Source organism: Sciurus vulgaris (assembly GCF_902686455.1).
Source record: "Sciurus vulgaris genome assembly, chromosome: 4".
Lineage (NCBI taxonomy): Eukaryota > Metazoa > Chordata > Mammalia > Rodentia > Sciuridae > Sciurus > Sciurus vulgaris.
This window is the reverse complement of record NC_136464.1, coordinates 175,572,758-175,598,504: the sequence shown is the minus strand read 5'-3', so window position 1 is coordinate 175,598,504 and position 25,747 is coordinate 175,572,758. Positions and strand designations below refer to the sequence as shown.

At 45.8% G+C, this 25,747-nt stretch overlaps 1 protein-coding gene across 1 annotated transcript in view; it reads right to left on the bottom strand.

Moving 5' to 3' along the window:
• Window positions 1–1,558: 1,558 nt before the first annotated feature.
• Window positions 1,559–25,747, bottom strand: part of UBAC2 (UBA domain containing 2) — a 160,278-nt gene continuing 136,089 nt past the window's right edge. The window contains exons 8-9 of the mRNA XM_079136893.1: window positions 15,889–16,011; window positions 1,559–2,820 (exon numbers count right to left, since the gene is read on the bottom strand). Coding sequence (XP_078993019.1) covers window positions 2,713–2,820; window positions 15,889–16,011 — 231 coding nt within the window. The 3' untranslated portion in view covers window positions 1,559–2,712. The remainder of the gene's footprint in view (window positions 2,821–15,888; window positions 16,012–25,747) is intronic.

Below are 25,747 nucleotides of genomic sequence, written 5' to 3'. Positions count from 1 at the left end.
TACCCCTGGGTTCAATCTTCAGTACTCCCACAAAAGGCCGTATTAACAAAAATGATCTACAGATTCAATGCAACCCCCAATAAAGTACTAATAAAATTCCTCACAGAACTAGAAAAAAACACTCCCAAAATTCATATGGAAGAATGTAAGATTCAGAATAGCCAAAGCAATTCTAAGCAAAATGAGCAACACTGGAGGCATCAAAATATCTGCTTTTAAATTATACTATACTGTAGAGCTTGGTAACAAAAACAGCAAGGTACTGGCATAAAAACAAATGCAAAGACCAACAGAACAGAATAGAAGACACAGAGACAAAATCATACAGGAACAATCATCTAATTCTTGTCAAACGTGCCAAAAACATTTGTTGGAGAAAAGATAGCCTTCTTAACAAACAGTGCTGGAAAACTGGGTTTCCATATGTAGAAGACCGAGACTAGATCCATACCTCTTACCCTGCACAAAGTCAGTTCAAAATGGATCAAATTCCAGAATCAGACCAGAAACTTTGCAACTGCTAAAAGAAAACATGGACTCAACACTTTAACATACAGATGCAGGCAATAACTTCCTCGACAGGACTTTTAAAGCTAAGGAAATAAAACCAAGAATTAATATAAGGGATGGCACCAAATTAAAAAGTTTCTACACAGCAAAACAAACAAGTGTGAACAGAGAGCCAACATATGGGAGCACAACTCCTTCCAAAGAGAATCGATATCCAGAATATATAAATAACTCAAAAAACTTCACACACACACACACACACAACCCAACTAATACAAGGCAAATGAACTAAACAGACACTTCTCAAAAGAAACACAAATGGCCAACAAATATGAAAAATACTCAACATCTTGAGCAATCAGGGAAATGCAAATCAAAACTACACGGAGATTTGTCTTACTCCAGTAAGAAGGGAAATCATCAAGAATACAAATAATAAATGCCTGTGAGGATGTGGGAAAAAGGAACACTTACACACCACTGGGACTGTGAATTAGAACAATCACTGTGGATATCAGCATCGTGGTTCCTCCAACGACTACGAATGAACTACCATGTGACCCTGCTCTATCTCTCCTCAGCATTTATCCAAAAGAATAAAAGTCAGCATACCATAGCAATCCAAGCATATCATTACTTAGAGTGCAATTCACAACAAATTATGAAACCAGCCTAGGTGTCCATCAACAGATGAAGAAAATGTGTATATATGTACAGCAGATTTTTTTCAGTCATTAAAAAAACATAATTATGCCATTTTGCAGGAAAATGGATGAAACTTGAGAGCATAATGTAAAGCTAAATAAACCAGACTCAGAAAGTCAAGGGTCATATGTTTGCTCTCCTATGTGGAAGCTAGAGAGAAAAAGAGGGAGGGGTGGGGTGGATTTCATGAAAACAGAAGGAAGGCCAGTAGAGGAATGGACCAGAGGAGGAACTGGGGAACCAAACTGACCAAATTATGTTATGTGCATGTATGAATACATCACCACGAAGTCCATTATTACATATGATATTGATGTGCCAATAAAAATTAATTTAAAAATACTGAAAAGTAAAACACATTAAAAATTTTATTTTAAGTATCACACATCTAAATTTGCATCAATTTGATACAGTGCTGCTCGTTTTGTGGAACATACCAGTTGCACAATTTGCTTACATGGTAATAGTCAACCTGCTCTAAAGCTGTTCACACCACAGTAGGCCCCCCGCCTCCCCATCTCCCCGACTGCATTTCTGCAGTCTGCTCTGCCTCACCCACCACAGAAGCCAGGCCTGGGGCAGGGAGAACATTCTGCCAGAGGGGCTGGCTGTGTGTGCAGAGGGCCAGACAGGTTAGCCCTGTAGTGCCCTTAGGGTTGGGCAAGGTTTTTCTCTTCTCTTCTGGGGCTGAGCCTGCACCATGCTTTTGGTAAGGCCCTGCAAGGCTCCAGAAAGCAACTATTCCCTTTGTTCTATGTCACCCCCTAGCCTGAGTGGCTAACTCTGAATTTTCTGAGCAAAATTAACCTCAAGTGTCATGGACTATTCCAGAACCTCAAGTCAGTACTTGATTATTATCATTATTTTCAGTCGAAGTCAGGAGGAGCTGGAGAAATTTCCTAGACTGGAATGGGCTGGAACAGTGTGGAGTGGGTTGGGCTTTCATTTCTCCCTCATCACTGAGGCCTGGTGGATACAGCTCTTCCCCTGGGAAGTGTGGACACCGAACAGCCAGTGGGATATGAAAATAAGTTCAACAACAAAAAAATCGTGATTAAAAAAGTCCATAAAGAATAAGTTTACGTCCTTTCTGAAGTAGCATTACCTGTCCCCCTTCATGGTGACGATGATCAGAGAGAGGGTGCACAGGAAAAGTCACTGCTGTAAAGACATTACGACAGCGGTGACTCCCCATCTGGCCTGCTTTTCAACTGCCCACAGTAATCTTTAATTTTAATGTATTTGAACACATTAGGAATGAGTGATGATTCTCCAAACTAAGGAAAATGCCCAATAAAAAAATAAAGATAGAAAATACATGCTAATTTAATGGCAAACTTATTTGGTACTACAACGGTAACCATCTCAGAGACAGGGTGAGGTGCAGTGGGGACCACCCTCTCCCCAGGAGAGCATCGCTGCCAGAGCCTCCATGGTCCTCGGGCTGAGGTGGTGGCGGGGACCGTGCCCCTGCCATTCAGTGGCTCCACTGGAACATCAGTGCTGCAGCAGGAAGTTGGTGGCCACATTGAGGTCATTGTTAGAAGCTCTTAAGGCTTCCAAAGCGTCACCTCTGGAGAATCCCATCTCCATGAGCCGGGCCACCTGTGAACAGAGAGCAGAAGCCTGAGAGGCTGGCGGGAACGCTGCTTATTCTCCGATCCCCAAGATGTTCCTTACGTGAACTTTGTGGGAAGTGTCAAAACTGAAACAACAACCCCCCAAAAGAACACAAGCCAAACCAACTGGTTTCTGTTCCAGTGTGAAATCTGATGTTCTAAAAATTGTAACAGGTACAAACTTACTATAGATGGTCAATAAATACGCATTACCTCATACGACCTTCATTTTGTAGACGAGGAAACGGGGCTTCTGAGGGCCAGGTGACCCACTGGCACCAGGGCTTGGGAGCAGCTTGGCACAGGGGGCTGGAACTCACCACTGGCCACACTGCTCGGAGCCAAGCTTCAGCTCTGAGAAAACCCGGGACAGAGGTGTCCACACGCACGTGAACGGCCTCCCTGGACCCTTGTTCCTGGAGGTCGTGACCACTTTCAGCCCGGGCCATGGCACACCAGCATGGCACACCTTTGGGGGCCGAGGCCTCTGCAGCTGCAGTGCTTGCTGAGGCCGCGTCTGCCCTGGCTTCTGGAGGCAGCAGCAGGGGTGGCCACGCGCACAGGAGGCCAAGCTTGGCGTGAGGCAGCCTAAGCCCACTGGGAGGGCGCTCCACCATCCTGGCACCAGGAAGGCGCGTGCCCTGCACTTTTGTACAGTCTCCAACGCCCTAACTGGCAACATTACTCAAGTTCATCCGCAACCTACTTTCCCCAATTAAGAATGGATTATAAAAATATTTATAGCCTTGGATTAGCTACAGGAATCCAACTTTTGTACTTATATTAAAATATATCAGGGCTGGGGCTGTAGCCCAGTGGTAGAGCACTTGCCTGGCAAGTGTGAGGCACTGGGTTTAATTCTCAGCACGGCATAAAAATAAATACATAAAATGAAGGCATGTGTCCATTTACAACTAGAGAAAAAATGTTTTAAAAATACACCTATAACATGGTAAAAGATGACACTCTTATAAATGTTGATTTTCGATGACACATGCATTAAAGAGGCTTTGTGGACTGACCTGAGGACTGAGCCACCACTTAACATTTTCTCTCAGATAGAAAGTGATATGCTGGCTACACAGGGAAGAACAGGTCCACCACTCTTCTCCTGCCCCTGCTCAGGGATTCTGGGTGTCACTGAGCAGGGGTGAGATGTGCAAGCACGTGGCTGGAGGAGGGACTGGCAGGCCCTATGTGACGCAAGGTCCCAGCCAGGAGAAGAGGGTGTAGGGCAGAAGGGACTCGGGTGACCCTCAGGCCCAGACCCCACCTCCCCCAATGAGCCCTAGGGAAATTGCTGAGAGGGCTCGGGGACACACGCGGTGGGGTGGGGGGGGGGGGCGCTTCTCAGAAGCAAGGCTAGCTGGTGTTTCCCAAACTGAAGGTGTCACTCATTTTATTAGGAGGCTGTGAACACACGTCTACTCCAGCTCCACGCTCGTGGAAGTATGCAGTGCACTGCTTTCCGCTGTGGCAGCTGACGGAGGACTGGCCTGTACTGACAGGGACTGGCCCAGGTGAGCCAGTGAGGTGGGCACAGGAGAGCAAGGTGGCGCCCACGGGTGCCCTGAGCTCAATGCTCTGTCGTGAAGGACAGCCTGGAGAGAAGGCAGGAATCTTCTCGCTTCGTTCCCCTCCCAAGGAAATGCCTTTTCTAGGGTATCGTCCTTGGCCCAAGGCGTTTGTCACCCAGAAGACTGCAGGGCCTCAGGGCTGCTCTAATATCCAGGTGGAAAGCTCTCCCAGGAGCAGAACCCAATCTTCATGGGACTGGGACGTCACAGGTCCTAACTCTGCCCTTTGAAGTGGCAGAAAGTGGACCTAATTCCCTTTCCTATGTGGAGGGTGTGACAGCCACTCTCCTTTCTCCCTCTGTCCCTTTGCTTCTCTGGGGAATACCCTGGACCCCCACTGGCTCTGTAGCCTCGCACTTTGCTGGGTGCAGCCTCTGCCCGGGAAGGGGTCTCACCCCTTGGTCCTCGGCCTGTCAGCTGCCCTTCACCTGCTGGCTCTCGGAGTGCCTGCCCTCCCCCCACGTCTCTTGGTCCGGAGGACCCCAGAGTGGAAGTCCTTGGGGGCCCACCCTCCCCTGCCCTGGGCTCGCTGAGGCTGTGTTTACGGGACCATTTCACAGTCCCCACCCTTGGACTGTAAACTCTGAGAACAAGGCCGTGGCGGCTTTTGTTCATGCCATGTTTCAGGATCCAGCAGCTTCCAGCCTAGTCCCTTCTTTTCCAAGCTCTCATTTATGCGTCACCCCAAAGTGCGCCTAGACATTTGCAGGTAAATGGATGGAGCTGGAGAATACCATGCTGACTGAAATAAGCCAATCCCCAAAACCAAAGGCCAAATGTTTTCTCTGATAAGTGGATGCTGATGCATAGTGGGGTGGGGGGCGAGGGGAAATGAAGGAACTGGATTGTACAGAGGGGAGTGAGAGAAGAGGTGGGACTGTGGGTATGGAAAGGACAATGGAATGAGGCGGACATCACCCTGTATACACTATGATTACACTACTGGTGTGACTCAGCACCATGTATAGCCAGAGGAAGGAGAAGTTGTGTTCCGTTTGTGTACAATGTGTCAAAATGCATTCTGTCATGTAGAACTGATCAGAACAAATAAACAAACGAAAACGTGCCTAGACAGAGCACAACCCCACACGCACACACGCACACACGGGTGACCTGAGCCCTCGGCACTGGGCGGGCTGCCCTCCTCTGACCTTGCCTTCCACCTAGATGAAGAGGCACAGGGAAGCTTCAGAGGAATACAGATGTGCAGGAAGGCAGACGTGCGCACACACGGACTTCATGCAGGGAGCCTTACCCGGGGCTTGGTGTGCTTATCAGATAGAGAAAATGACCAAGCAGAAATAGTTAGCATAGTTCTTTTAAAAAGTGAGTATTTACACTGAAAAGCTTCAGGAATTTTCACTGAAACTCTTTCAGACCAGATTTCTCAAATCCTTACTTCTATCTCTGCCTGTTTTCTAGCCGACAAAAATAAATTACTTTTGATTTTAATTTTGTTGTTGACCAGGTAAGTTATCTCCCTCAAATATGCATCACCTTGAAATTTGCTTATTAAATCGCTCAACTTCAATGGCATTAAAATGACAAGGCCAAACAGGCCCGATCCCAGCTGTGCAGAGAGCTCGCAACAGCCCTCCCCCTGTTCAACTGGCCAGTGAGCATTTTTGATCAGTTTTAAACCCACTTCTGATTCCGCAGGTCACCAACACAGCATCTTGGTGACATCCTGTGCCAGCAAGATTCGTTTGGTGCCCTCGGATGACAGCAATCTTTTTGATGTTCCCAAGTCACTTGGTTTAGGCTCTGCCAGGTGCCGAATATCCATTTTGCCATCCAGTTCTTGGGAATCACTTTCCCCTTCCTTAGCGGCATTTTCAGGCAGCATGTTACTCCCTGTCTTTTCTGGAGCCCGTGTGGTCCAGGTGGGGACCATGCACAGGAATGAGAGGGAGACCTCTGGACCGGGAAGGATTGAAACGAGCTCCTAGTCGTTGGCTGCAACGGTCTGCAGTTCGGGAACTCTGTCTTAGGCCCGTGAGCAGCTGGGCAGCCACCTCTTTCCATCCATCATCTCTGAGAACCACTTTGAACAGCTTGGAAAAGGCTCCCTTTACAATCCCTCTCTGAGGACGGGCTGTTTCTGTGCACTGGGCCAGCAGGAGCACATGTATTTGCTGTCCACAAGCACAGCTCTGGGGGTTGGCAGCTCATGATTCACTGAAGCTGGCAGAGGCCAGTTCAACAGAAGTTAGGGCACCTGACTTCTCCTCCACTGGTGAAGATGCTGATGGCAGGTGGTGACATGCAGGCCACCAGAGCAGAGCAGCAGCACAGGCTACAGGGGCCCCAGTGCCTGAATGGCCACTGTGTCTCAGTCACATAAGCAACGTCTGGTGTGAGAACCAAAGCTTTTCTTCCTTCTGAGGCCAGTCCCTCTTGGACACCTACAACCACATGCACGCTAGCGCTGATTTCACAACTAAGCCCGGCTTTTCACAGGTCTTTGCAGAAGACTGCCATCTGAGCAGGCAGTGGGCTGGCACTTCAGGCTAAGGTTGGCCACCAGGCCCACTTGGGACAGAGCTGGTTTTGAACCTTGCACATTCTTTAGGAGCGAGAAGATGAGTGTGACTAGGTAGACTGGGTATGTTTATCAGAGAAAAGGACTAAGTAGAAATAGTTAGCACAGTTCTTTAAAAAGGTGAGTATTTACATTGAGAAAGGGTTCCAGTCAGTCTCCTCTCACACGCAGGACACGACCTGGAAGAGTGAACATGTGTGCTGGGGCTTGGGTACGTGGTGAAAAAGCAGCCCACCCAGGGGCACAGTCCTGCTGCCCCTTCTTCAGGCCATCCTTGGGTTCAGTCCAGGTGGTAAGAACGGGAGTAAAAACTGGTCACACAGAGAACAGACACCCCGGCTTTCTCCAGGGGGCACTAAAAATGACTGCTGTGGCCCTTAGCACGACTAACTCAGAGAAGTCCTGGCTGCCCGACCCTAGGGTGTCTCATTTCTGCCTCTCCTGTGAAGGACTCACTGGCTCCAAGAAGCAACTCCTGTGTTTCAATGGCAGAAAGACAAAACGAGGCCCCTGCAGACCTACGGTCAGGTAACCAAAACAGACGGGAAGCAGGGGTCCACACGTCCTCAGCAGAGACATCAGAGGCAAGGCTGGTGGCCAGGGTGGCTCTGCTGAAGTGCAGGACAGACGGCAGGACATTTGGGGGGGAAGGGACCAGTGCCCTGGCGTCAGTCCTGGGTACGAGTGCAAGAGACCTAGAATGGACACGAATAGGTGCCTGGCCCACCCACGACAGCCTCTGGGCCAGGAGGGCGGTGGGCTCTCCCTCTGAACCTCGGAGGCCTGGTTCCAGCCCTGGGTGGCCCGCCCGGCATTTGTTTTTCACATTCCCTTTGACTTGCTTCCATTCCACTGGATTTATACACTTTGTTCACCAAGGACCGATGTGTCCTTTACAACAACAAAGTGCAGACACACACGCACACAGTCATTGAACAAAGCCATCACACTTAGAAACCAAGAGGGCCACAGGCTGCCCATTTCTAGTGTTAAAATGACATAAACAAGAACTGGCCTAAGAAATCTAACATGACGAGACCAAATGAAGCCAGAGGACGGGGATAGCCTTCTTTTAAAAAGGTGAACGTAAATTTCTAACAAAAAGGCCAGTGTTATTTCAGTGACTCTTGGAAATACTTATCTTTATAGATTCTAGCAGATACTAATCCAGTGATTAATGATATTTATAGATAGTCCACTTCCCTCCCCACCCAAAGCACATATTTTAGCTTCCACATGTATGACATCACACCAAAGCCTAAGCTAATTGGTCTTCTCTGGGGGCTGTTTCCTATCTGTGCAGTCTGGCTACGGGGTGAGAACCCTCAGATCTAAGCACGAGGACCTGACCAGATTTAACCCCACGGGAGGGGACATTCTCACGCTCATCTCTCGATTAGATCTGGCCAGATGACGAAAACACATCATGGCCAGTTGAAACCGAGTGGTTCAAGCCCAGGATGAACAAGTGCAGTTGGCCCCCTGCTATCTGGCTCCCTGGTAGGTGGTGACCTCCCTGATTGGTCTGTCCACCCAAGGGAGAGGCCAGTGCACATGGTGCTCTGGCTGGGAAGCCTGAGGCTGGGGCAGCTGAGTGGTGCCAGCTCTTTAAGAAAGTCGTGGTCCTCTGGCAAAAATGGTCATGAACATGGAGGACAGACCAGAGAAACCTTCCAGAACAGGCATGGCAGACAGCGAGGCCACGCACACTCCATCCAGTCACTGTCCACACTGCACTGTCCACAGCAGTCTGTCTGGAACACTTACACAATGCCCACGGAGTTTTCCAAAGCTCTTCCTTTAATACTGGCTCTCAGGGCGCGGTGACTACTCTTCTCCTGCTCTAGCTGCAGGGCTTCCACTGAAAATCCTCACCACAAAACATCAGCTTAGAGTGCAGCTTGGTTTTTAGTCCAAAAATCAAGACATGTTTTTCTCTAAAAACATGTTTTAGAAACCAGTGGTGGTTGGTTAATGTCCAAACAGGGTCCTCTACTCTCCTGTCTTATACAACTATTTATTCAGACTCCACAGCTTCCCAAATGTACTATCCAATGTCTGTTTCCTGTGACTTTCCAACGGTGAGGAGCCAGGAAAACTTGACTTTAAGGACACTGAGCACCGGCTGGGACTGCAGCAAAGGCAGAGCCTGGCGTCCCCTTGGGGCTGAATGTGATTTGTGGGCGTGTCCAGGGCACCCCACCAGGGGTCACTTCTGGATCAGCTGCCTGTGTCATGGGCCATAGGCCACAGCGTCAGTGGCCCTTTGCAACCCCCTGTGACGCAGTCTGTGGCAGGCTGACCCAAGGGAGGGAACCCAGACAGGAACAGGCGCCGCCACAGAGCACCGTCACCATCAGCTGACAACCTTCTGAAGGAGAACGAGGTGGAATGCACTTTTTCCTCTCATGGTTTCAGAGGGACCACACTGAACACAGAAAATCCTATAGAGATGGAGATAAATCTGTACCACTTTTCCTTTTTAAAAAAATTTTTTTAGACATCTACGATTGGGCTACCTAGGCATCTCTACCACCTTAAGATAATTCTTATCAAGAAAACTACAGAAACCCCACTTGGTTCTTGCAATTCAACCCCTCTTTGTAACGAGTAAAATGGGACATCCATTTCAATGAGATTCACTACCAACTCCCATCAGGGACAACGGGGCTCTGAGACTGTGGTTTTATTTCACTTCCTTTTAGTAAAGTGTGAAAAACTAAAAGTCTGGTGTCTGGAGTTCTTACTTCTCAAATTCTAACACGTATGGAAAGCAATACCCACCTGACGGTGGCCCCCACCTGATTCCCAGGGGTCAGTCATGTAAGGGGTTTGCCCTTGTATGGCAGGTCACGTGCACACCGACAGGATACGGGGACCCAGCTGGCTCTGCCTTCACTCACCTTCATTACAACTGGCATCTGTTACCTGTCAGCGCCAGCTGCCCCTTCCTGCGTTCTGATGCAAGGTCCCCCCGGGACTCAGTGGGGTGGCGTGGCTCTTCCCTCCCTGTCCTCTAACCTCTCTCTTCTTTCTGAGAACAGTTAATGTCACTCTCTCACACATCCTGGGTGAGGAGTGGTTCCAAGTTATTTTACATTCCTGCCTGGCCATGGGCCGCCCAGGGACTCTTCTCTTTGGCCACTGCTGCCTGGTTCTGTGTCAGGGAGGTAGGAGGTCTCCATAAGGACTGAGGGAACTCCTTGTCCACAGCTTTTAAACACCCAGCAGGGGTAAGGACTGCATCAAAGATGGTTTAATTATCTGACTGTTACCAGACATTTCATTACAAGAGGTCTACCTTTGGTGTCTTGTGGAGAAGCACACTCCCAGTCAACCAGATTTGCGGAGATGGAAAGATCTGACCCAGCATCCCTTTCTCACACACCTCTGAGTGAAGACTCAAGTTCTGAAAGGGAGCCAAGGACCACATCTCATCTGTCTGATGCTGAGCGTCTGCACGTGTCAGGCTTTGCAGGAGGAAATGGGGCTGACCCAGCCCCGGCCCTTGGGGAGCTCCTGTCTGCCAGGGAAACTAGGTGAGGCACAGAACCAACCCCTGCTTGCAGCAGCTACAAATGTTCAGATCAGAAGTAGAGGGTGCCCTCGACAGGTGAGCATCAGTGAGGGCCCTGCTTCCAGAGGCCCAGAGTTTAGGTGGGTTTTTGGAGACATGGCGAGGAAGCCTGCGTTGAGAGAACTTCATTAAGATGATCTGATATTAAACACATTTTGCTAGTTTATCAGTTAAGACTGGAAGTATCCTGTGGGCTTAAAATCATTCTCTCTCTACTTGGGCTAATGGAATCTCAGAGGACATAAATGGAATCCATGTGACCTGTGTCCTGTGTTACAAATGTGTCACTAAGGCACTGAGTGGCACTTGATTGGGCCAGAGTCTTCCAAGCACCCAGGTGCACCATGTTTCCTGGGCAGAATGTTAGAAATTACAGCCATGGCTATGAAGGAGCCACCCCTTCATCTATGTCTAGTCCACCATCCAGGGAACCCTGATGATGTCATTTCCTGTTTAATCCTCCTATGGTTCTTAGTGCCTGGAGCTTAATAGCAGAGGTGTGTCAGGCCTTGGTGACCTGTCCTGTCCTGCCCACAGGCCACCCTCCATGCTCACTTCACCTGAGTCTGGTGATCTTCCACTGTGTCCCTTCCCTGTGAAGGTCACTGACCTGACCCTCACAGTGCCATTTCAACAGCAGATGAGCCTTTTCCTGGCGGTAGTTTCCCTGCACTAGGCTCTAAACTCCTTGATGGCAGGAAATCCTGCTTTATTTACCTCAGTATCAAGACATGAATGGAAGAGAGGAAGTAGAAATTTGTTTATCTTTCTTTTGTTAAGTCCTAGCTTTTTTTGTCCTGTTTAACTTCCTTGTCTGATTTCATCTGAAGGGTCATTTTTCAAACCTTGCAGAGTTCAAAAGAGACACACACTTGATAATTTTTTCTTTGATTTAAAAAAAATATCTGATGTAAGTCTGCTCACATTTCATCACTTGTTAATTTTGAGTATTAGTGTAGTATAAAAATATCTGCTTAAGAAAAAAGGACAAAAAGAGAAGCTGGGTGTGGTGGCACATGCCTGCGGTCCCAGTTACTTGGAAGGCTGTGGTAAGAGGATTGCAAGTTCAAGTCCAGCCTGGGTAACTAGTGAGATCTTGTATCAAAATAAGTATTTTTTAAAAAGGGCTGGGAGTGTAGCTTAGTGGCGGAGTGCTGTTTAGCATGTGCAAGGCTCTAAATTCAATCCCTAGTTCTGCAAAAAAAGAACAAGAGCAAGAGGACGACAGAGATCCCTATTTTTAAGACAGCAGACATCTGAGCACATTTGATGGCTGAAGTGTGTTCACTGGCTGGCTCTTGGTTGGGCATATGCTCCTCCTTTCTTTGACAGTTTTTACTGCTCCTCTTCCCCCTCCTCCATCCCTCCCTGGCAGGACCCTCTGCACTATCAGACCCCCTGTTAGTCCTGGAGTGGTGACACCCTCTGGTCCTCCCTGGCAGCTCTGCAGCCTCACTGCCACACAGCTCCTTCTCACTGTCACTTGTCACTCCATGGCACACCGGCTCGTCTGCCACGTCTCCCACCCCTCGGCACGCTTCTTGGAAAGTTCCGTAAGATGGACAGTGACCTCTGTTTTTTCCCTTCATGTTCCTCTCTGCCCATGCCAGAGCAGGCGTCCTGTCCTGCAGTTCCTTGGCACGGCCTTTGACCTGTCTGCCTGTGCAATCTGCCAGTCTGGACAGCGTGAGGCCAAGGTACAGCTCAAGGCTATGCGGCCTGGCCTAGCTTGTCTCCATGGGATGGGACCCACTTTGTGGGCATATTACAAGGGACAGGGATGGAATCTCTGAGGCAAAGGTGCTGTGGGCGTACTCACCAAAAAATAGGAGTGAATTTTGAGGAACAACAAAATCCAGAATCTTAACAATAGCAAACAAAGCAAAAGTTGAAAAGGTAGCAGATGTCTGTGTCTGTAAGTTAAACTAAGACTGGATTTATGAAAGGGGTACACTCTAAGAATATTCTGCTTTCAAAATCCATGGCATATATTTCTCTCATCTACTAGGTTTTCTTAAAGAACACTCACTAAAATATCCAAAGTGTATGCTTATAGCAGAAAACCTTATATAAACATTTCTATTTTTCTGGGTTTAGAAAATCATGAAGTTTCTTTAATGAATTATATGACTCTGATACTTAAAATACAAACACATTTAATTGAAAAAATAAGGATTAAAAAGAAATTAAGGCTATCTTAGTATTTTATTAACATAATATTTTAGACAATGGCTGGCACTAACAAACTAATCAAGAGCTCATACAATAACTTTTTAAACTCCATCCTAAACATCTCAAGAGCAAGATCGGTGTCTTTCCATCTTTTACACTCACTGTAGCACCTACCCACAAGAAATACGGAGACTGTATGATAAGTAACACTTGTGAGCCCTGTGTCTTTAATGCCATAATGGTTTGTATCTGTTATTTTCAGGATAATCAAGAACCACAAAAAGCCAGACTTGGAAAAATCAGTGAACAAGGAAGCATAAACAACCTCCTGTAGATGTACATCTTCTCATGACCCAGAGCAAGGAAGAATTAAATGCTGCCTTAGACTGATACTGACATCATGTTAACCTCACTGTTGTCATTTAGGGAGGATCAAGGACAAGTGATTCATTTTTTAAAAAACCATGAAGACTTCAATTACACACATTCTCTGTGTTCTTTTCCCCAAAAGTGCCAAAACCAAAAACTAGCTCACCTTTAAATACCTCATGCCGTTAACGGCTGCGTGAAGAATATGACTCATTGTTATACCAAGTAAACAGTAAGGGAACAGAAGTTTGATCTTTCCACCTGGATTTGAGACTATTTTCTTACTTTTCCACCTGTTACTATAAAGATCTCATCCCAACAGGTGGAGGAGAAGTGCCCTGGCTGCACAGCCCCCCGCCCACCTGAGCCAAGGGGCCGACAGGCACAGTCTGTCAGGTTTAAAAGCATTTACCTAACCCAGGGGTGCCAGCGAGCCCTGCCGAGGGCCGATGCTGAGGACACAGCTTTCCAACAGGTTGGGTGCCTTGCTACTTGTTATTCTAGGGACAAGGGATGAGGAACATCCAGGCAGTGGCCTGGACAGTGTGGCCAGTTGGAAATGATAACCTCAATTTGTTTTGTTTGATGAGAAGAAAACAGTATATGGAAGAAGAAAATTTTCCAGTTTGAAATCATTTCAAACTTGGAGAAGTTTCTGGAATAGTACCAAGAAACCCTGCCTACCTCTTCATCCAGATTTGCAACTGTTATTTTGTTAACCATTTTCCCTGTTTCTCAATCTGAACACACCCGTGAGCATGCAAACATTCTCTCTCACTCACAGACTGTTCCTGAGCCACCCAAGGGCAGGCTGCACACAGGTCCCTTCAACCCTTAATGCTTCAGTGTGCACTACCTAAAAACAGGAGTATTCTCCTTCCTAACCCGTCAGTATGGATACCAAATCCTGCAATTTAACATGAATATGATACTACTGCTAATTTATAGTACAATTTCATTCTAAAATGTCCCCCCACCCCCCAATTTTCCCCAAAATGAATCTGGTCCAGGATCATGCATTCCATTGAGATGGAGTGGCTGCCCTGGCTCCTGCAGTCTGGAACGGTCTGCAACATGAGTATTCCTGAAGGTATTCCACATTGCACTGGCGAGGTTGTGTCCTGAGTGTAGCCCCTCGCTGCCGTGTGCCTCTCAGGGAATGAACATGACGCCTTTGTTCTGGAACTGCTAATGTGACTTTGGTAATTTGGTTAAGGTGGTGTCTGGTTGTTCCACTATAGTGTTATTATTTTCTTTTTGTAATTAAGTAACATGCAGACATACTGTGAGAGTGTATCAATTGCCAAGTCTTTACATATTGATGATTCTTCCCTGAATTGATTTTTATTTTGACCATGATGGTCACAAAACTGATTTTCCAATACTGCCATGCTTTCTGTAGTATGTGACATTCTACTAAAAAGAAAAGCATTTCCTTTCTTCTGTGTATGTATTTATGTAATATTTATCTATTAACATCCGTTTGAACTCATCCCTCCTTAAATGGATTATATCATACTACCCTCTTTATTCAGAGGCTCAAAGCTCGTGACAGATGTGGCCAGGGGGACACATTGGGAGTCCTTATGACATGCCCCACCCATTGCTGAGCACTTCCCCACTACCTGGCACAAGGTGTTCCAGGTCATGCTGCCCCTCCCCACCTGGGCCTGGGCCCACCATTTCTCTAAAGAGGTCTGGTTCCATTCAGTGGGGAAAACTACCTGGAAACAGATGTGGGCACTGGGTGTGCTCAGTGCTACTAGGACGTCACCGGTTCCTGATCCCTATCAGTCAGAGCAAGGGCAGGTGTGTGTAAGTACACACACACACACACACACACACACACACACACTGCTAGTTCCCACCCAGCCCCCAAGGGTTCTTCCTGCTGTCCCATGGTCTATGTTTGTTCCTTCCTTTTTGCACAGTACGACACCTATTTCCTGGTTTGCCAAATCCACAATACACGTGGCATAATTTTAGAATGTCCATTTCCATGCTACTATGAGAAATAAACCTACCAAGAAGATTTTAGATTTGTTTGCAGCTTTTTTCTTCAGACTGTTCAAAAATTACTGAAATTATTTCCCTTTAATATGATGTTATTCATTTGAAATATAGTTCAACCATGTGTTTTTTCTTTTCAGTTTTACCTTGGTGCCTGTTCTTATTGATTTGCTTTTCAAATATGTAGAATATTAGTATGATTTAAAATCACAAGTTAAAACCATACCAAAAGTGACACTCTCTCCCCATCTGTCCACTTCTCTCCCACCTTTTGTAGGAAACCAACTTCATCAGTTTCTTGAATATATAAAATAAAACATATTTTAAAATAAGTCATCACAATGCATTTCTTTTTCCTAAATCAAACCTTCCTCAAACATGTAAGACTTACCATAGCTGCTAATAAAGTTATCATCACTGGGGCAATTTAGCTGCCTTAAAAATTTTTGCATTAATATGCTTGATTTCTTTCAAAATCAAGCTTTTATTTCTTTTTTCCTTGCCATTTTGTTCCCTTCTTCTCTTCTCTTCATTTTTTTTTTTTTTTTTTTGTTATTGGGATTGAACCTACGTTCTTATGCATGCTAGGTCAGCACTCTGAACACTGAGTTAATCTGCAGCCCTTTTTATTTTGAGACAGGGTCTCACTAAGTGGCCCACGTTGGCCTTGAACTTGTGATCCTCCTGCTCCAGCCTCCTGAGTAGCTGGTATTACAGGAATATGCCACCATGCCAGGCTTCAAAAACCAGGGTTTGACTTCTTGGCTAATCTGTTTTAAATCTGAAGCACAGATTTAGGCTGATTACCTGTTCCTCAGAAACCTCCAGAGGAGGGGAGGCCTGCTGTTCCGACCCATGACCATCCTGATAGTTTATATTTCTCCGCTGACGTAAAGGAGGGAAAAGACGATTCCAGTTGATCATTCCTCCCTGAAAAGAGAGTAACACAATCATCAGACAGCAGGAGCAGACCATTACAAGGTCTAGAGGTTTCTCTCTGGGCGGCCAGGAGAGAAAGGCATTGAAGAATGGAGTGCACTCATTCACTCCAGGCAAGCAATACAAATCCTAAAGTTTCCCAGTACCCTTCAAACAACAGGATAGACCCAGCAGCCTGGTCCCAGCTGCAGAGTAACAGGAGGCAGAAAACTCGTTTGTGCAACTGGGCAGGAAAGACCACACATCAGACATTCCGAATCTCAGCCTGCAACCCAATGATCCTGTCCCCACAATGATCAACCTAGGAGATCGGGGCTTTGCAGGGTGTGTCAGGGAAGCAGACAGGGAAAGGCAGCCTTCTCACTACAGGCAGAAAGCTAGGTTTCTGCAGCAGCTCTTTAAGGTGCCACTTCTCCTCCACAGCCCATCTCCTCCTGTCCTATTATCTAGGGCAACTCTGAGTGTGTTCAGTGGAAGGAGACTGCAGGCTGTAATAAAACCCAGGTTTAGCAACAGGCCAGAGAGGAAAAGAGCCGTCACACAAACAGAGCAAAAGACTCAGAAGTCAGGATCAGTGACCACCCTCTTGAGAGTAGCTTCACAGATACCTAAGAGTGATGGTGTAATGTCCTTTCTTGCTTAGTCTACATCACCAATGAAAAAAAGGTAATACTATGTGAAAAAATGCATTACATGATGCTTTTAAATCTGCATTTTTAACTATGTATCAATTTTTGAATTTGCTAATTTAAATCTCTATTTCTAAATATCTTCCAGTTATGTCAAAACCATAGGCTAATACAACCTGAAAATCTGCCTATTATCAAGACCTAAAAACAGTAGATTAAATACTTGAAAATATTTTATGTGTACATGAACACAAAAGGAAGAGGTGGAAGGTTCCATGGTATGAGGAATGAATGGATATGGGGAACCAGAACAGAAACCAACAGGTTGCCTCGGCAGAGGTGTGGAGGTAAACACAGGCCATGCTCCCACAGACCCACAGGTCATCCCTAGTAGGTTCAGGGGATACAGCCGTGAGTTTGAAACAGGCAGTGACCAGGAGTTACTGTCTGCCTAAAAGGTACAACCTTTAACTGGCAGCTCCCCAGGGAAAGAGAGGTTCACAAAAATCAAACCCCAAGCCGGCATGTGGCACATACCTATGATCCCAGCAGCTTAAAAGGCTGAGGTGGGAGGATCACAAGATTGAGGCCAGCTTGGCCAACTTTAGGAGACCCTGTTTAAAAAAGGGTTACATGGTAGAGTCCTTGCTTAGCATGCACAAGGCCCTGAGTTTAATCTCTAGTGCTACAAACAATCAAATAAAAACACAACGCAGAAACTGGCTCAGGGATGGAGATGGATATATCCAGGGGGCCAACCAGAAGCAAATATGGAATTACACTGGAGAGAGCTGGCAGTGTAGCTCAGTGGTAGAGCACTTACCTAGCAGGTGCAAGGCCCTGAGTTTCATCCCCACACCTCCAAACAAAAAGCCTTCAAAATCACTTTGGAGAGATCCTCTCTTGCCCTGGGATTATATGGGCTATATTATAGATAAGCCTCCAGTGGTAAAAGATCCAGAACCCAGAAGCACAAAATCCACAAAAAGACAACTATCTTTAGTAAGAATCAGCATGTCTAACAAATAGGACAAGATCCCAAAGGACTTCAACAGAGAACAACCTGAAAAATGATTACAAAACCAGAAGTTCTAAAAAGACAAAGGTATATGAAGATGACTTAAGAAAAGAATAAGGTATCATGAAAAAACTCAGACAGATTTTGGGGAAAAAAATAAGGAAACTGAAACCATTCCCACCTCCCCTTCAACTAACAAACGTAAAACCTAAAGATAAATAACAATATAAAGAGATGGGAAACGTCAGAGAAGTATTAATCAAAGAAAGCTGATGTTGCTATATTCCTATCAAATAAATAAACCTTATGTCAAAGAAACCAGGACCATGAGCTTATCAGACACACCAGACCAGCAAATAACAACCCCCACCCACCTGAAACACATAAAAGAGCCACCCAAGCCAGGGTACAGAGGCCCACACTGATGGTCTTCTTAGACCACCCCAGGAACAAGCTGAGTCATGAGGTATGAGGCAACAGACTCCCGACTCTGTCCCTGGGACTTCAGCTCAGCTCGACTCCCTGCTCGATGTGGCCCACTTCAAAACTTCCTGCCATCCAGACCCTCACCTACAAGCAGCTCCTCATCCTGAGCAGCTCTGCACCCTGAACAACTTCCCACTGGCTCATACTCAGCTGAGCACCTGTAGTGACTCCTCTGCTCGCTGCCTCTGTTCTCAGGGCCACCTCTTAAAACCCAGTGACTACTCTGAACCACTAACACTATTAGCCATCCTGCACTGGCGTGCCACTGTGTGAAATGTGGAGTGTGACTTGAGTTCTACACATGGTAATAAGTGAGTCTGGAAGGGCACAAGAGGACCCAGGGCTGCCTAGTTCACGGCCACCAATGACCCACAAACATCTGGTAAATTAAAGCTGAAAGTGATGTGGCTTGTCAATTTGCTGATATTCAGTAAATTCTGATGTTGTGGGAAGACATAAACACAACAGAGTCTGTTGTGTGTTGATGGCATAGCTTGCTCACAAAAAGATGCAATAGAGGGAATCAATAAAACCCAGTGTTGACTGTAAAAAGGTCAAATAAAATGGATGAACCTGGCAAGCTTGACAAAAAACACAAAGAAAGAAACACAAATAAATAAAATTAGGAATAAGAGAAGGGATAAATGGCAGATTTTTTAAAAATCTAAGAATATTTAAATCATACCAATAACTGATGAAACAATTTTCCAGAAAAATATAACTCATTAAAACTTACTCAAGAAAAACTAGAAAATGGTAATCATTTCTGATATATAATCAGGAGCATCTGCTAAAGCTCAACGATGTGTGTGACTCAGCAATTCTGCCCCTGGACACGAGAAATGCAAACACATGCTCGTCAAAAGAGGCCACCTTGAATGTCCCCAGCAGCAGTCTGTGCAGGAGTCAAAGGCTGGGACCACCAAAAGGCACATCAGCTGTAGGTTGGGTACATTACCTGCAGTCACAAAATGTAATGCTCTACAGCAGTCAGAACAAACAAACTTCAACTCCAACTTAGCATTGAGCAAAATAAGTCAGTAAGAGAAAGTTTGTGTGATTACTAGCATATAAAGCATACCTCTTTCCATGTATGTGATACATTAATTGAATAATTGAAATGGTACTTAAAAACCATCCCCCTAAATTCTATGAAACCTTTAAGGACTCACTATCTTAGACAAACTGTCTACAGAGAACAGAACAGGAAGCAGAGATCCCACCTAGCCTAATATCTTGACACTGCTTTACTATATGGTCTCCAAAATCAGACCAGCCCATTCTGAGAAAGAAGAATTATGGAACAATTTGTTTTTCATTTGCAGGTAGGTACAATAATCCTAAACAAAATATTAGAAAACTCAAACCAACAGTACTTACAAATAAGCATTTTATTTGGGTATGAGGTATTCAGAATATATCTCAGTAATCTTAGAAAATATGTAATAAGATTCTCACACTGAGAATGAACCAAATGCTCATCTCAAAAGATAAGAAAACAATGTGATAAAACTTGGAACTCACTGAAGAGACAAGAATGCCTACACCTCCTGTACTCCACAAGTCGTAGCATAACAAGACTAAAAACCAAACCAAATGAAACCACATACAAGGATGGAAAGTGAGAAACAGTTGCCAATATTCATAGATGGTGCCTGACGACAAACAGGCCAGAAGGGCTGGGTGTAGCGCAGTGGCAGGAGCTTGCCTGGCTGGCGAGTGTGTGGCCCTGGGTTCTTCCCCAGAATCTGGGGAAAAGGCAAGAATATGCTGAAGACAAGTGAGGACACTGTGCTAGTTATCAGGACTCAGGGTTAGACTGTAGGAATTGTGGTGCTAACCCAAGACAGGCAGAGTGCAAAGAAGCAGAAGAAGGGTCTCGAAATCAGAGGCAAACCCGGCTCACATTCTGGAGATAGGAGGGCCAGCAGGGAAGGGTGGTTTTTTTTTTTTTTGGATAATACTGGGGACTGAACCCAGGGGCACTCTACTACTGAGCTACATCTCCAGCCCTTTTTATTTCTCATTTTGACACAGGGTCTTGCTAAATTGCTCAGTCTGGTCTTGAACTTTTGATCCCCTGCCTCGGCCTCCTGAGCTGCTGGACACATTACAGACATGTGCCACTGACCATTAAATGGTCACGGGTGTGTGCCACCGAGCATTTAGTAATAAACAGGATTGGGATGACTGGCCACAGACATAGCAAGAGACAAAATTAGACCGTTACCTCATACTGTGCACAAAATAAACTCCACAGATTAAAGATTTAAATGTGAAAATCTGAAATGTTAAAACATTTAGAAGAAATGAGAATACTTTTATAACATTGGGATAGGAAAGGATTTCTAAAACAAAAATATAAAGCATAAACCACAACAAAAAAGATGGCTAAAAATTATTGCACTAGCAGTTAAGAACGTTTTAATTAAAATTCAGTTCAGTTGTTGACTTAAAACAAAGTAGAAGGCAAACTACAGAATAAAATGTTTATAACATGTATCTGATAAAGGACAGCATTCATAACATATATAGAACATTAATGAGAAAAAAATAAATGACAAGAGAAAAGTATATCTACTTTTCTTATTATCTATTTACTTATATAAATAGATAATTCACGGAACAGGAAACCCTGAATTAATAAATATTTGAAAAGATGTCTAACTTCACTATGAGGGAAATGCAAATGAAAACAATAAGTTATCTTGTACCCACAAGACAAAATTAAAAAGTCTAACAATACCACTTGTGGGAATAGTGTAAAGGAAATGTGAACTCTATAAATTGCTGATGAGAGTAAAAATCGAAAGCAAAGTCTTAAGATCTAGTAAAACTTCTCCATTCTATGATCCAGCAGCTTCATCTGTAGGTAGTTATAAGTGCCAAAGGGGCAGTTTATGAGAATGTCCTGTGATACACTTATTATAATAGTAAGAAGATGTAAGAAATTCAGTTGTTCCTAAATAGAGAAACAATCAGTATTTCTGTTACATAAAAAGACTATTATAGGAACAGCTAGAATAAATGAAGTAGGTCTACATGGAGAGAACCAAAACTACAATGTTCAATGAATAAAGAGTTTTACAAGAATACGTAATACCATTCACATAAGTGTTTACAATACTCGGGACAACAGTATATGACTTTAACCTTTTTTATGGACACATAATAGTGGTAGCTTTGCACTCTAGAGATATTTAGCAGTATCTGGAGATAGTTTGGGTTGTCATGAGAGGGGAAGAGTGGGGACAGGATGGGGTACTATTGGCATCTACTGGGAGAGGCAGGGACACTGCTGAATGCCCTGAAATGCACAGCGCAGCCCCCACAATGAAGACAGCCTGGACCAAGCTATTGAGAGGCCCCGACAGGGACATGCAGTACAGATGCTGTGTGGGCACCACTCATGACATACCAGCCACAGGACTGTGGGAAGGGAACGAGTCTTTAGTTGCTCTGTAACATTTCATTTCTTGGTAAACCCAACCCAATCCAATCCTTCTGGCTCCTGTGAAATTTCAAAAGTACTTAAAAAGCAGAAGGTTGCAGAAGCTCTGGGTTCTGGGATGTTTTGACATCAAATTGCTCTTCACATGGGGTTAAATACGAGCCTCCACAAACAGGAAACGTTTCCTTCACCTTGTCTTCTTCAAAAGCAATAACCACATACTTTAAAAAGGAGGAAGGAAACAGCTTGCATTTTGAACTGACATTTTGTAAAGTATTTGTTATTAGTTAGCAAGGAGATTTTCAAATGAAGTAAAAATTCTCGAGAAAGTAAATAAATAATGAATCTTCCAACAGGGGAGCAGCCAAGTTTCTATCATCTAGTGGGACAGAAGTTATGCAGAGAGACACCCATGCTGGCTTTGGGAGGTTTCTGAATGGGGAAGCCAGGCCAGGAGAGGGCATTGTGGCTTCCCTGGGTGCTCGCAGCTCCTGGGCAGGGAGCGCAGATGCATCCTCACTCACACAGAGCTCCCGATCTCCTGGGGGAAGGCAAGCTGTCCAGAAACAGAAAAATCAGAGCAATTCTAGATGGCATTAATTGAGGAGGAAGCTCTCCTGTGAGGCATCTGTTCAGAGGGCTAGAGAAGATCAGAGTGGGCACTGACCAACTGCAGCCAAAGTACAGAGTAAGATTCCAGAAAGGATTGAACCCTTCCAGAAATGGTTTGAATATTTTCAATTTTAAAAGGAGAGAATGATTTCAACAATGGAAAAGAGCACAGACAGTTTTTCAAGGTGTTTGAAGATATGTACCTATTTCAAGGAACAAAGCAATGCTAGAGAGATTAGGGACAAAAAGGTAGAGGAATGGAAATGGTCAAGAGCATTTCCACAGGGTCAGAACACCTGGGTTCAAATCCAAGCCCTGCCTCTTGCTGTGGGACCTGAGGCATGTTTCTTTGTAACGTGACTCTCAGTTTTCTTATCTGTAAATGGGAATAATAAATGCACCCACCTCATAGGGACACGATGAGAATTAAATGAGTTAGTAAAGCAATTAAAACAGCCTGAAAACAGCTTACGGCATGTTTTAGACTGGCTCTCTAATACCGGCCTAATACTTTACAGGGTTGTTTCTGATCTTCCTAGACAGACTCTAGGACCCTGGAGGGCTGTGATGGGTGCAGGATCTGTACACACTCCTCAGGAGGCCAGCACACCCCAGCTCAGTGCAGCCGGAGTCGATTCTTCAAGCAGGTGCCCACGGAAGAGTGAAATGGAGAACAGGTACAGATGGGCATTACGTGACGTCCTAGGAATGTGAAAGTTACTTCACAGAGCACCCTGACCTTATTTTAAAAAGGTTGCCAACTGGGTGGAAAGGGTTTTGCTTTATTCTCTGGCACTGGTGCCCAGTGAGTGTTTATCGGCCAGTCACGTGACGAGTGTAGAGGAGGCGGGTGGCCGCCTGCAGACCACCATGCTAGGGGCGTCCCAGGGAGCAGAGCGATGACAGGACTTCTCGTCCTTGTTGTGCTCGGGGCCAGAGGCGGCGAGGCGGAACTCGTTAACCCTGCTGTAGACCCAGGCTTTCCAGTAAGTTTCACATCATGGCACAGATGAAAACAGATTTGCATGATGCACTGGGACAGCCCAACCTGCTCACGACCGGCCTGACAGCTTTGGGCCCTTCCCAGCTGCCCCCGGGGGCTGCAGGATCAACCTCTCAGCCCATCTGTGGCCGTGATTTGGTGGCTGGAAACCTTTAACTCAGAACATCAGGGGATGCCTGTGTGTTCAGGAATGTCCTCATTAACTGGAGTATTCACAGTAGGGATGGCCTCTCATGGGACTCAAGGGCAGGACAACAAACAAACAGATTTAGTTATGGAAGCAAAAATCAGAGTCAAGGAGCCTCTACTAATACACCTCGTAATACCTTCAGCAATGAAGCTAGAAAGAGAATTACGACAATATTCTTGTCTTCTAGAAGGCAAAGGTCCAGTATTCTAATCAATAAACTGTTTCCTTTAGTACTACCCTTCACGAATCCAGTGGGCTCCATCAGACCTGACCGACAGCAACAGGCAATGCTGACCATTCCTTGACATGGTCTCTTCTCCAGGTTTTGGCGGTACCACAGTCTCTTGGTCCTTCCAGCCCTATGCCAATGCCTCCTAGTGTCTTCAGAGTCCCACTTCAGCTTGTGTCCTTCATGTCCTTCAAAACTGGTGTCCCTTCAGGTTCTGTTTCAAGGAGTATTGCTCTTCTGTCCATGGGTGCCCATTCGCCCTAAGGCTTTAGCCACTGTGTACACAGTGAGACTCCCAAATCCAGGTGCTGGGCCTGAGCCACAGAACCAACTCTCCCTGGATACACTTGCACCTAAATGTTCCAGAGCCATGGAATGTGTCTCCAACCCAAACTCATCTTGGATCCCCTCTTCCTGTGTCCTCCATCCTCGGCATGAGCCCCACCGCTGGGCTTGGTCACTCCTAACTCCCACATGCCTTCTCAGTCCACTCGTAGCTCCACTCTCACTGCCTGTTTTAGACCACTGTCGAGGGCAGGGGTAGCTCCAGAGCCATTTCCAAAGACACAAGTCTTATGTTCCTCCTCTACTTAAAAGCCCGCCAACAGCACCCCACTGCCTTTTTATTAATTTAAAAATAGTTATTGAGTAACAAACACAAGCCTCTTACTTGCTAACTTATTTTTAAAATAAAAAAATAACCATGTTTTCTAAACTAGAAAAGGAATTGATGAGAAGAGTGGTATTGTTTTCTATTTTTGAAAATCTCTTTCCTGTCTGAATAGAGAAGGGCTGGATCTTCGCATCTGCTTCTCATTCATTTCTGTTGCTACCTGGTTACTGAAGTACATGAAGAAAATCCACACACAGATGGGGACAGCAGGTGAAAGTCTTTTCCGAAGACTACAGCTATCCATCCTTCTTTGATGCTACTCAGCAAGTCCCCATTGCTTTTAGGACACAACTGAAACATCCTCCTGCTTCCAGTGGCCTTTCTCACGGCTGCTCTCACGAGCTTATACACGACCCTGGACCTTCTGAGGACGGCACTGAGCACATCTTACTCCAATTGCATGTGATCTGGCCTCTTATGGGGCTGTGAGCTCATGAGGGCTGAGACTCTCCACCTGTCCTATGTGGACACCAACCTATGTGGAGCGTATGACCTGGCCCATGTGGGTACTCAGGAATCTGCTGAGTGGACAATGAATGGACAACACGCAGCAAAGCATGCTGCTGAGTTACATTCCACAAGGTTTTCTCAGCAAAGGCCTCAGTGAGTTGTAGTGTGGAGACCAAATGACAGGTCAGTGACGGGCGGGAAGGACAGGCAAGGAGGCTCACAAAGCAGAGGCTGACACCTCAGGGCACTCTACCACTTGGCTACATCCTGTCTTTTCCTTCTCTTTTTAAGATGGCTTTGACCTTGTGATCCTCCTGCCTCACCCTCCAAAGTTGTTGGGTGCCTGGCCCTGATTCATCCCTAAAGAGCACAGGGACTCTCCTCCGTCTCCCACAAGACCAACTGTTACAAGAACCACCATGGGAGACTGGTGGGTGACAGCGAGGCCTCGGACAGCTCCTCATGGAAGAGAGTCGCTTGTAGCTCCCTGCACTGCTTCCCAAGCTCTGTGGAAGCTGCAGCTGTGGTGCAAGTATGAATGTGCTCAGGGTCATTCATTTACCTCCTGTGTACAGCACACTGCCCTGGGGCTGGGTGAGGAGGGTTGTAACCCAGAGACGTGACTAACTTCCGACAGCTCTGAAAGGGCTTAGCTGAGTTGACAGAACAAATGAACATCAGAAACAGAACAGAGGCACCTAGGATTAGGTGAGATGCACCTCCTTCGAACTAAAGGCAAACGCTACTGATGCAGAGCAAAGAAAGTCACTGAAATCAGCAAAGGCTTCCTGGCCACACCTTTAGAACTCAGAAGGGAAAACAAAGCCCACCACCACCACCACATACACACCAGCAGAGCGCTCATCACTGGGTGAGACGTGGCAGGGATGATACGAGGTGCAGAATAAACCCTATTTCCTATACGAAAAACTTATTCCATTGGTAAGGCCTTAAAAACATGAGCCTTAAGCGAAAAGCTCGGAGGG